Here is an 11807-nt window from a genome sequence, read left to right as displayed (position 1 = left end):
GCAAGTTAATCATAAGTAGTATATTTTATATCTAAACGAAAAGGATTATGAAAATTCTAGTGTATTACTTGTAACTTATGAAATTTTGTCAAAAAGAAAAATTTTTATTGAGAAAAAGTTACTTCATAACCTAACCCTTTGAGCAATTTGTAGTAATCTCTTATGATCTTATAACAAGGTATTCCTAATTATAAAGCCCATTATATATTTTTTGGTGCTCATGATTAAAGTAAGCTCTAAATAGAAAAATAAAAATTTAGAAAAAGTTGACTATCATCAAGAAATAAATTGAGTATAAGGTTAATCGTCTAACTGATTTTTAAAATATAGAACAAATGATTCTCCCATTAGTTGTATGCCAACCACCCCAAAGTATACATTTAAATACTAGTAATATAGAGAGACAATTAAGTTTATAACTGAAAAACAAACGAAATTGCTTAAATAGTCAACAATAAGTTTGCGATTTCTCAAATCACAACGCAATTGGCGTTGGTCAATAACATTATTTGGCAGATGAGTACGAAAGTCATCTCATAAACGTGTATTACAACGTTTTATGCAATTTCATTTCTGGAAAGAGGATTAAAAAAATTTCTTTAACAGGTTAAATGAATTCTTCAATTTTATTTGTGTTGGTTACATGATATTGTCATAGTCGGGATGTAAGATAAGTTAGGCATTTTCATGCACGACATACAAGAATTGATTGTTAGGTTTGGAACATATTATGAATCGAAAGACTAAAATCCATTTATTATCTTCATTTTACGATTTTGATCCAAAATTTGATAACTACATGTCCTTAATTTATCAATCTAATCCATCTTTTAATCAATTTTTAAAGCAACTGTAATGTGTTCAGTGTTTCATAATTATATAGTTGCATTATTTAGTTAGATAAATTAGTGATTATCATATTTTTTTTCATATTTTAGTGTTTTTTCTCATTTAATTAGTATTAGTATTATAAATACGACTATTGTTATCTTTGAGAATCAATCAAATAAATAATATATTTTGCCTTTTATCTTTATTTACTTTTCCGCTAAGAATCCTAAAATTATCGATTGTCGACATAGCGATGTTTCTGTGCGACTTTCTTCGCCTTTTTCAACTTGATAAGGATCATTACCTTATCAAACTGTCAAAACTTTAACGGTCCACACCATTTTGATCCAATTAACACATTATGTCAGACAATATAAAGTCATACATAAAATTATTAATAATATAGGTATTTTATTTTTTCGAAGTTTTCCTATTTGGTATAAGTGGACAGTGGTCCATGATGAATTGGGATTGGGCATTCTGAATTTGGGTTGCAAATTGAATTGCCAGCTAAGATAACATGGCAATTACGTTGGCATCCAAATCTTTGACGATGTCGGAGAAAAGAAAACTAACTTTACATATCATTATCAATTAATTGAGCTCTTGAATTCTGTTTTTTTATGATGTGGTATGTTTTATTATCTTTCTAAAGTTAAGATATGATTTTTCGTTAAAAGTATTTGTGTTACAAACTTCATTTGAAAAAGTACACTAGTTCAAGCTTAATATCAATATAAAATTTGAAAGGCGTCATTAAACTATATAAGTAATACGAATTGACATTTGTAGTATAATAATTTAGCTAGGAAGGAGTACTAATTTATAATATTAAAATTACATTAACAGCTGCAAATATTTGTTTACGGAGGAATATACTATTCCTCAATAAATATATAATAAAAATAAGTATTATTACTACTCCATTATTTATGGAATCATGTACTACTATTAATGATTTAATGGCTTAAAACTGACAAAAAATTTATACTGCCAACTTATTTGTGATTTCGGAAATAAAGTTATACTACTACACTATTTAGCATATAATTATGCTAAGAAAATGAATGATTTGACTATAATTTGATTTTTCACATATAAACAATATGTCGAATCTTTCATTGCTTTTTTAAATATAACAATTCTCTATATATTAGTGGAACATGGTCTCTACTACTGCATAGGATTCGGACGGCAATTCAATAAAATTTAATTTTATACTTCTTGTTTAGTCCTTCTCGTATGATAACATTTCATAATTTAATACTTTTCCATGTGGCTAGTCCTTTTCAGGAGACAAAAAATTATCCACATAAAGATATGGTGAGATAAATCAGGTAAGCATGTCACACACAAAAAAAAGGACTAAGGCAACTTAATATTTTCTTGTTTTCATGATGTTACACAAAATTATATTCTAGTGGTGAGTTCAACCTTTTGGCTGTATTCCCTTCTGATGTGCAACTAGTATGAGAATTGTGATATGTGGTGAGTGTGAATACGATGCCTTTTTTGTTACAATTCGTGGCTGATTTTAATTACAAAACTATATACTACTCTCCACCACTATTTGCAAAACTATAATTACAATTGTTGCAAAACTATATACTAGTCACCACCACTATTTGCAAAACTATATACTACTCACGTACAATTATTGTTAGAGTTCGTTTGATACTACTCATAAAACTAGAATTGTGTTGAAATATAAAATTTTATAAAATTAAAATTGAAGTAGTATTTTAATTCAATTCTGATCTATATTTAAATTTTTGTTTAATATAGAAAAAATCAGCCAAATTTTGATATTAATTGTGATTTTTTTTACATAAATTATGTATTGCTACATTATTTTTAATGTATTTTGACTTATTTATTTGAGTGTATGTGTTCTATGTGCACAATGTGTGTTATATAAGCAATGTTATGTTTGTGTTGTTTGTGTGTGTGTGCATCCGCTTTTTAAGCATTGTCGGTATTGTGTGTTGCGTTTTTTTTTAATAATGAAGCGTGCTCAAGCCACAACTCGATGGCGAGCCAAGAGTTTAAAAGTACAAGCGAATTAGTGTCAGTACAATAGTAGATAATAGTAAAGAAAAGCATCATAGGTCATGGGCTTCCCCGAACATCCACGGTACCCTCAGTTACATGGTATCAATGGAATTTTCAATATTTACTTTGCCTTTAAAATTCAAATAGTAAAATTGAGAGAATTTGAAATTGTGATTTAATTTCAAATTTAAATAATTCATAGTACTACCAAATAATAAATTCAGGATTTAAAACTCTAGTTCAAAACTATCAATGGACCATTAGATATGGTAACAAGTTTTTAGGGTAAAAGCTTGGAGTATTTATAGCCAATGTGTTAGGGCATCCGCGTCGCGGCTCGGTGCTGTCTCGGTCTCGTCTCGACGAGACGAGACAGCATCGAGACAGCGTTGCGACGCTCGTCTCGTCTCGTCGAGACGAGACATCTCGTCGCGCGACGCGTCCGGAAGAGGCCGACCTCGAGCTGGCGAGACGACGCGCGCGGCCACGGGGTGCGCGCTAAGCGATGGCATGAATTATGACGTCATAAATTTATTTTTTTTTTTTAAAATCCAAAATTCGAAAAAAAAAAAATTGTAAATTTTAATTTTTAATTATATATTTTTTACTTTTTTAGGCCTTTAAATTGTAATTTTAATTATATTTAATTATAATATTTTTTAATTATATATTTTTTAATTACGTATTTTTAATTATGTATTTTATAATTTTTTAGGCCTTTAAATTGTGATTTTATTTTATTTTATTTAATGAAGTGTGTTTTTATTAATTGAATTTGTTGGAAATAAAAATAAAAAATGAAATTGAATGAATAGTTAAGAGATGGATAAGAGATGGTTAAGAGATGGAGGGATGCAGGTGTTGCCTCTTAGTTAAGAGATGAGCTGAAAAGTACAGTGGGGCCCATGAATAGTTAAGAGATGAGACGGTTAAGAGACGAATAAGAGACAGCGTTGCGGATGGCCTTAGTTGTCGGTAGTTCAAAACCAATTTTAAAAGAATTAGAAAATTCAGAATCTGCTTGCTACATATAGTACTCCTGTATAGAATTTTTGTGTACACCCACGCAAATATTTTTAACTATAAATAAAAAGAGAAAAATGTACTAGTGTGCCGAAAGATTTAACGATAAGAAAGACAGAACATAGAAAAATGTCCTATTGTGCCGAAAGATCTTGCACCTAAGATCTCCTTCCAAATAATTTAGGTAAAATGTATTGATTCTAATATTTACTACAACTTAAAAATCATATTCACGTCACATTTTTTTTTGCTTCTTCACATATGTTAAACAAATTGAGGTGCCAAATGATTGGGCTGCACCAGTTGGGCCTGAACGCATCGAGCTTTATAGCCCCAAACAAAGTTTCCGGGCCAAAATTCTTATGACCCATCTTGGCTTGATCTATTTCGCCATCTCAGTTTAACAGATCATGGATATTGGTTGTAATACTATTTCTAATAGAACTCATTGACAAGTCCAAGGCATGCTTAATGAGTTAATTCCTATGTCACCCGTTGTCCCTCACACAAAAATCAATCCTTCTATGTTTGTTAATGCTTTGACACAGTTAATTATAGTAGAAAGTCATAAAACTTCAAATTCTTGAAACTACAAACTTAGAAGGTTAGCCATCACACACCAACATACATATACATAACATAACAGTCTAACCATCAAAAGCCAAAAAACACTAACCAAACCAAATCAAACTAGTTCAAATCTTCACATAATTGAGCAGCCACCGCTAGCATTGTCATCATCATCAAACACACGAGCACCACCACCACCGCCTCCGCCATATCCTGCTGGCTCAGCCAAACCGTACGGAACCGCACCATAGCCGTAGAGGTACCCCGTGTTCGGAGAAATCAACGGCGTCCGATTATACATCATCTGCGGCTGCTGCTGCTGCTGCTGCATCATAGTGCCGTAGCCATTAGCATTCGCCGCCATCAGAGCATTGTTCCCCACGTTGAACGCGTTCGGCTGCAGCTGAAATCCATTCCCGAGAATCCCGGCGCTGTTGCCGTGAAAGCCAGCAAGATTCATCATAGCACTGATGTCGTTTCCCACCATCCCTTCTGCCTGATTTTGGTTCTCTTTCTTGGCGTTGTTGTTGTGGACAATGTTGGCCTTCTTGTTGGCCTCGGCATTGAGCACGGCGGTGAGGAGCTGCATCTCCTCTTCGGTGGCAGCATCGTTGAAGCAGTCGTCGGCTTCGGACAGGAAGGTGAAGTTTTGGTTCTTGTTTTTTAAGGAATCGAGATTCAGCTTGGGGTTTTGGCCCTTCTTGGTGGGGTCTTCTTTGATGGAGGGGGATTTTGGCTTATGGTTTTGGGTTGGCTTTTGGGACCAGAGCTCAGCATGCTTACCACCCTTAATCAATTTCTTTATAAGGGTTGAGGAATCCACACTTCCTGAGATGCTCACCTTTTGCTGCTCTGCATCTATGCTCACTTCATAAACTCCTATTCATTCAAGAATAACAGCTTTACATTTACACAATTATACTAATTTCAGATATAATCGTCAATTATCATGCTTAATCACACATTACTATTAATGACAATTGTGAACATCACCATGCTAAAACAGAAAACCTTAACATAAATAAAAGGGGATCAATTTGTGTTCGAAAAATAGAAATATATGACTATTAAAGTAGTGGATAAAGGGAATATAAATGTTAGCATTTGGAATGTAGTAGGAACACTTGAAGAAACAGGATTAAAATTTCTAAAAACAGAGAAAACTCATTTTAGAAAAAAGAGAGCATAAAACCTTCAATCCTTTGAAGGATTTTCTTCACTTTGTGCTTGCAGCCGTCACAGTGTATGTTCACTCTGAGACAACAAGTCTGCAAAACACATAACAATAACATAGTAAAAGAAAAGAAGGAGATTTCAAGTTTCCACAAAAGTTGGCTTTCTAAAGAAGAATGGAATGGCTACCTGGATCTTGAACAGCTTAAAGTCCTCATCTTTAGTCATTTCTTGAGTGCTGTTTGGAAATGCAAGATCTCCTACAAAAGTATACACAAATCAATTCTTGAAAGACAAATAATAATAGTGGAAGATTGTTGAATCTATTTTTAGTTTTTAGTTGTTAGTTTTTACACTTGAGTTGAAGAAATGAGGGGGGTTTGTTGCAATGCATTTAAAAATGGTGTGGGGCATTTAATGCCGAGATAGCAGATCGATCAATAAACGCACAGAATGCAGATAGAAAAAGAGAGATAGAGAGAGAGAGTTAGAACTGACCTACAAATTGAAAGTCAGAATATGGGATGGGCTACTCTGTCTCTCTCTCTTTATAGCCAGATTGGTAATGTGTTTTCTTCTCAAGCTTGAATGATGTGATTTAACGTCGCATTTTCTCAGAAAATAAAATTAAAACAACAGCGATTTGACTTCTATCCCTCTCATAATTCAAATGCACTCCCAAATTTGTTTTATTTAATGTTTACTAAATAATGCTTTCTTGGTTTCCACATTAGCAGTCTGATGTATCCTTTTTGGTTTAGGTTTTATGAGGGATTATAATATAAACATTTGTATTTTGTGGAGTTCATGCTATGGAAAAAAAATATAGAATGGGCATATATACATACTGTTTATCTCAGTAGCATAACAAAATGAATAATTTATTCGGACAAAATGATATATATAGTCACGTGTGGAAGATTGCAAGGGATGAAGAAAGTGGTGGATGGCAATCAATATCATTATAAGTTGTAGTAGGAGTATAAAGTTAGGGAAAATGATGGATTGCAAGGAATGAGCAGCGATGGTTGTTTATAACGAATAATTGGTGGATAATTGAAAGGGTGAATTGTAGCGATATGTTTGGTGTGGGTCTTCTGCAATCTTTGATGTTGCAATCAAGCCATGCTGACCAAAAGCCTAAAAAGCATATGTCCACTTTCAACTCCCATCCCATGAATATAAATATGGGAAATTGGTCTCTAAAACCATGAACTTTGCCAAAATTTGGTATTTTTCATGAACTTTGAAATTGGTATATAATATTACGAACTTTGTATTTTGTTTGGTATTTCCCAAATTCACTCAAATAAGATATTTTCATCAAAATTTTATTTAACATAGGTAACCGTGATATGTTTTATAATATTTGAAACCATTTTTTAAGTTCATAACATGTAGCATAAAAAGTCACGTTGAAAACCACGTTGATTTAATTGTGTCAAGTATGATAAAAGCCTCGTAAGTTAGTCAAATATAGTAATAAACATGCCATGGAAAATACCAAACAAAATGCAAAGTTCGTGATATTATATACCAATTTCAAAGTTCATGGGAAATACCAAATTTTGGGCAAAGTTCATGATTTTAGAGACCAATTTCCCTATAAATATTAGTACTAGTACATTACTCCTATTCAAGGGTTTAAATGGATTCTTAAATCTCATTGCAGTACTCTCTCATCTTGCTATTTATAGTTTTATTTTAGCTATTTATCTCATCACAGAGTTAAAAAATTGTTTGACCTTATTTGAAAAATAAGAAAATGGGTGAATATAATATGGACTCCACTTTTATATTATTATAATAAAATATGAGGGTAACGAGTTAGGTTAATGGTAAGATCCATTTACTTAGAATAAAAAAAGGTAAATGAGACTTTAAATCGTGGACATCTCAAAATATCAAAATGAAACATTATTTCACAGACAAAACGAGTACTACTTTCATCTACAAAAGTTTTGTTAAGTGAATGGGTAATGGTCCCTAAAATAACAAACTTCACCTGAATTTTTGTATTTCCATGTTCTTAAAACTTGGTTACTAATATCATGAACTCACACTTGTAATAAAATTTTCCACGAATCAAGTTTATCTCTAAATTGAATTCGATGTGGCACGTCGGATTATATAAGTGAACAAAACACTCAATATAAGAAATTATTACATCGCTAGAGTATAAACAACGTCATTTTATGCGATACTTGAACTTTAAAATCTCTCCCAAATTTCAACAGAATTTCGAACATCCACAATATTGCATAAGTCCATAATTTTTACAACCAAATCTTAAATTGGTGTGAAGTACTACTGTCAAATTTTACATTTTTGGACAATAGCCCATATATAAGAGAAACGAGAGGGATAAAAATATTCTTTTTTAGTGCAAACATGACAGAAAATAATCATGAAAACATGTGTAGGTGGAGTGTTAAAAGCATCATTACATTGTGTTGTAACCCTCACTCTTGTATTGCTTTTTTACTTCTATAATATTCAACCATGCCATCATAGCCTTTGCAGCATATGGTTCCCTTCCCACCTTGAACCATCCCCAACTCAATTGCCTAGTTAATACTCCATTATATAAATCCATTACAAGATCGACTCATGTGCTCAATCAGTAAATAAAGTACTAATAAATTGCAATTAAAAGCAATGAGCAGGAATATTTTTACAGGAATTTTAATCCCTAGAAAATGTGTTTGAAGGGAGTGATACTGCTGGGCTTCATCCGGTTACATCTAGTTTTTTTTATCAGGATTACAATTTTCAGTTAAGATTTAGTACAATGAATAATTAGGATTTGCACTAATTCTATTAAAAATTTATTTATTACATTTATAATCTAATTAGAGTTGATTCACAGATGGACTTGATCATTATCTTATCATACTCTTTTTAAGCGTTACTATCAATTTGGGCCCAGTCCAATAATTAGACTGGGCTTAGGCCTAGAAAAGGCTGTGGGTGTTTCCGTGTTTACTTAACGAACTGCACTCTTGATTCCCAATTTAGGAAATTTCTGTTTAAATAATCAATAATTATTTTTTCACATATAAATATTATTAGTAGAAGTTTTTCACCTTTACGGTCCCCATATTTAAAATCACGTAAAATAAAGCAAACCCTCTCGTATATATATCTATAGCCACTACATATGGTTGTAGGCTTGTAGCATGTCATTGATTTTATTATTAATAACTTAATTTTTGATTTATCCATGCAATAAATTAGTTCGAAGAATCAGTGACAGAGATTTATCTTATAATTGCATGGGTAGTTACGTCATCATAATATCAATCATTTGGAGGTAAAAAAAACAGAAAAAGTTGAGAGAGATTAAGGAAATGGGTAGATGAGGTGATAAGCACCAAATAATTAAGGCAAGATATTTGGATTATGCTTTTCAACGGCACTCGAATACACAGTGAAAAGATAATCATTGTAATCTAATGTGCTCTTATTACTTTCCAGTTAAATTATTACATTATGCATCTTTCTTTTAGTAATGGTGGGACTGCAAAAGAAAGAAACACAAATTAATTTTGGGGGGAAATGGAAATCACTTTATTATGTAACTTTCGGAGAAGGTTCTCTTGCACGGTCCAGAAAAGTTAACTCGATTTTATCATCATTATTAATTTTTCTAGCTATTTAGTTGAATTTAATTTATACACGAAATGAGAGCATATATACAATACAAGCCTTCTCCACTCACATTTTAATGAAACTTGGCATTAACAAACTTTTCCACAAACAACTTGAAGAACTAAAAGAAAAAAAACCTCCAGAAAGATGAATTTTCACATCACAATTGATGTGTTTTCATACAAAAAAGAAAGAGGGAAGAAGAACATTCTGTTGTTATTTTTATCTTTGGATTCTAAAATATTCATATTGGATGGATTTGATTGATTATTCTTTCTTCAGAGAAAAATGTGGATTCGAGATGTCTAGCAAGTGGGAAACGCCTGCTGTATCCAAGATTTGTCATTTTATAGCATGAAGCATCGTAAAGTTGAGCAATAAACTAGCTCAATTATTTCCTTTTCAATATTGGCAATTGATTCGCACAATATATGATCCCTGATTCGGGGGATTAAAATAATTTTGAATCCTCGTTCCAATTTCAGACATTTTAAATGGATGTCATAGACTCATAAATGACGAAAATATGCATGGTGGTATATGGAGTATTAAGATCACATTGTTCGAATTTACATATACTTTGGCTTAGGTCTACTACAATATAGAAATTACCATTATTCATTGTACTTTTTTGTTTTTTCAGGGATCCTACGCCCTAACGTCACATTTCTTATTTTGATTCTTTGCAAAATTATGTCATGTTATGTATTTTTCAAAAGAGTAAATTATATAAAAACCCACCAAGTTTGGTCAATTTATTTTTTTGTCTATAGTTCATTTGTTGGCATTTTTTATAAGAGAGTGCAGTGCGGAAGATAGAGTTACAAAACAAGGAAATTTGCTTAAGACATACTACTATATATCAAAAAATGAAAAGTAAACATACGTTCAGATTGTTTTGGCGATGGAACGCTTAATAAAAATGTTCAAATTATAAAATAATCGACTATTTTTAAAAGTTGTAGGACTAACTATAAATTAACTAAATTTGAGAGTCACTGTAAATAAATAAATAAAAAGTTACCACAAATTTAATTTTGACATATTTCCTAGCTAACTTTTAAAAATTGGCCAAAATTACCCTTAAAGTAAATGCGGTCAATTTGAATTTATTACCGCATGGAGCGAAATTTATCTAGTACTGCGATATTTTCCTCATTTATCCTAGGTCTACTCATGTCAAAGTAGAAAAATATATATTGAAAAATTAAGTTAGTGGGCAATATTTGATTTCCACTATCCAAATTTAACGCATTGCACGCACCATCATAGAATTTTACTACTACTACATCTCATAGTCATAGTAGTATATTCTAAAATTACCGTGACGCCTAAAATGAAATCACCAACAATATGAAAAACCCTATATATGAAACACCGAAAAGACATATATAGACAAGACACCAATATTCGAAAGTAAGTAAATTATAAAAATGGAAGATAGAATATTGATTCACATAATAGAGCATGCATTGACATTATCATCACTGAAAAAAGTGGCGTATTTGAGCTCATTGGGTGAAGGATAAGCTTGATCCACATCTCTCACAAAACCAGAAGGAGCTTTCTTATCGTAAGCACCCGGTGCGTAGGGATGATATGTGAGATTATATTCAACATAGGGCCACGCCTCTGCTCTCTTCCCACATCTCTTTATTCTTTTAATTACCTTTTTCTCCTCCACATACCCCGTTACCGCTACATGGCTCTCACTCCTGTTTACCTCCACAGATCTTGCACCTGCACCATTTTTTTTTTTTTTATTACAAAAATATATGAGGATTTATCATCTTGACAGTGACTTCCTGCCTACCCTTATACACAAGAGATCATACTACTATATTTTAAACTTATCGACACCTTAAGGGTCTATTTGGTCCATTTCATCGTTGATGTGTGTAACATATTAAAGCTGATTAATGTCTGGTTTATGGCTTTCCTAGCTTCAGATTAGTCCAATCCCTTTCATGAGAGGAACACTTGATCAAAATAGTTTTTATGAATATGACTAACCTTTCATGGAGGAAACAGCGTGTCTGACTCTTCGTTCACATCCATCGCAGTCCATTTTCACCCTCAAATCAACTGTCTGCGTATCAATCATAGACCATCAATATATATATATATATGCATGCATGAATCATGATAATGTAAAAGTAATTTGGCTAAAATAAATAGAGGTAATTAATCTCAAAATTGAAGGAGATTTTTATAAACAAAGTTGGTAGGAAGAAGTACCTGCATTGGTTTTCTTTTGCTCTTTCTTGTGGTTGAAACAGTAAATAAATCTGAAATATGGTCTATGATTCCCATGATTACCTTCGTCTCTCTGAGTGCTAGCTAGGAATTGGAGGATTTGAGATCGGTTTGAAATCTTGAAATTGATATGAACTATGTTAGCCTATTTATATGAGGGGGAGAGCAAGCTGTAATTAGCTATAAGGTAGAAGAGTGGAAGTGGTGATTATTAATTAATTAAATAATTAGTATAAGCTATACGAGTAAAG

The 11807-nt window shown here is 32.2% G+C and overlaps 2 protein-coding genes across 2 annotated transcripts; both read right to left on the bottom strand.

The window, feature by feature from the left end:
* Positions 1-4458: 4458 nt before the first annotated feature.
* Positions 4459-6189, bottom strand: LOC125216828 (heavy metal-associated isoprenylated plant protein 37-like). The gene is made up of 4 exons (XM_048118604.1): positions 6148-6189; positions 5839-5909; positions 5669-5744; positions 4459-5355 (listed from the first exon to the last, which is right to left on the bottom strand). The coding sequence occupies exons 2-4, from the start codon at positions 5875-5877 to the stop codon at positions 4610-4612; spliced, it is 861 nt and encodes a 286-aa protein (XP_047974561.1). The 5' UTR covers positions 5878-5909; positions 6148-6189; the 3' UTR covers positions 4459-4609.
* A 4503-nt stretch (positions 6190-10692) lies between these two features.
* Positions 10693-11694, bottom strand: LOC125216730 (heavy metal-associated isoprenylated plant protein 20-like). The gene is made up of 3 exons (XM_048118495.2): positions 11539-11694; positions 11314-11389; positions 10693-11040 (listed from the first exon to the last, which is right to left on the bottom strand). Exons 1-3 carry the CDS (start codon positions 11611-11613, stop codon positions 10754-10756), a joined length of 438 nt encoding a protein of 145 aa, XP_047974452.1. The 5' UTR covers positions 11614-11694; the 3' UTR covers positions 10693-10753.
* Between the last annotated feature and the right edge of the window lie 113 nt (positions 11695-11807).

The sequence above is a fragment of the Salvia hispanica genome, chromosome 3 (assembly GCF_029641045.1).
Source record: "Salvia hispanica isolate PSC_SH4W2 chromosome 3, Shi_PSC_v1, whole genome shotgun sequence".
NCBI classification, from domain to species: Eukaryota; Viridiplantae; Streptophyta; class Magnoliopsida; order Lamiales; family Lamiaceae; genus Salvia; species Salvia hispanica.
Note: the sequence above shows the minus strand (reverse complement) of the source record. Positions and strands in the feature narration are given on the sequence as shown.

Coding starts and splice junctions, on each gene's coding strand:
- LOC125216828 (XM_048118604.1), bottom strand. CDS start 5,877: ATGACTAAAGATGAGGACTTTAAGCTGTTCAAGATCCAG. Junction 5,745..5,838: donor TTAAGCTGTTCAAGATCCAG/GTAGCCATTCCA, acceptor TGTGTTTTGCAG/ACTTGTTGTCTCAGAGTGAA. Junction 5,356..5,668: donor AATCCTTCAAAGGATTGAAG/GTTTTATGCTCT, acceptor TTGAATGAATAG/GAGTTTATGAAGTGAGCATA.
- LOC125216730 (XM_048118495.2), bottom strand. CDS start 11,613: ATGGGAATCATAGACCATATTTCAGATTTATTTACTGTTTCAACCACA. Junction 11,390..11,538: donor GCAAAAGAAAACCAATGCAG/GTACTTCTTCCT, acceptor ATTGATACGCAG/ACAGTTGATTTGAGGGTGAA. Junction 11,041..11,313: donor CGCTGTTTCCTCCATGAAAG/GTTAGTCATATT, acceptor AAAATGGTGCAG/GTGCAAGATCTGTGGAGGTA.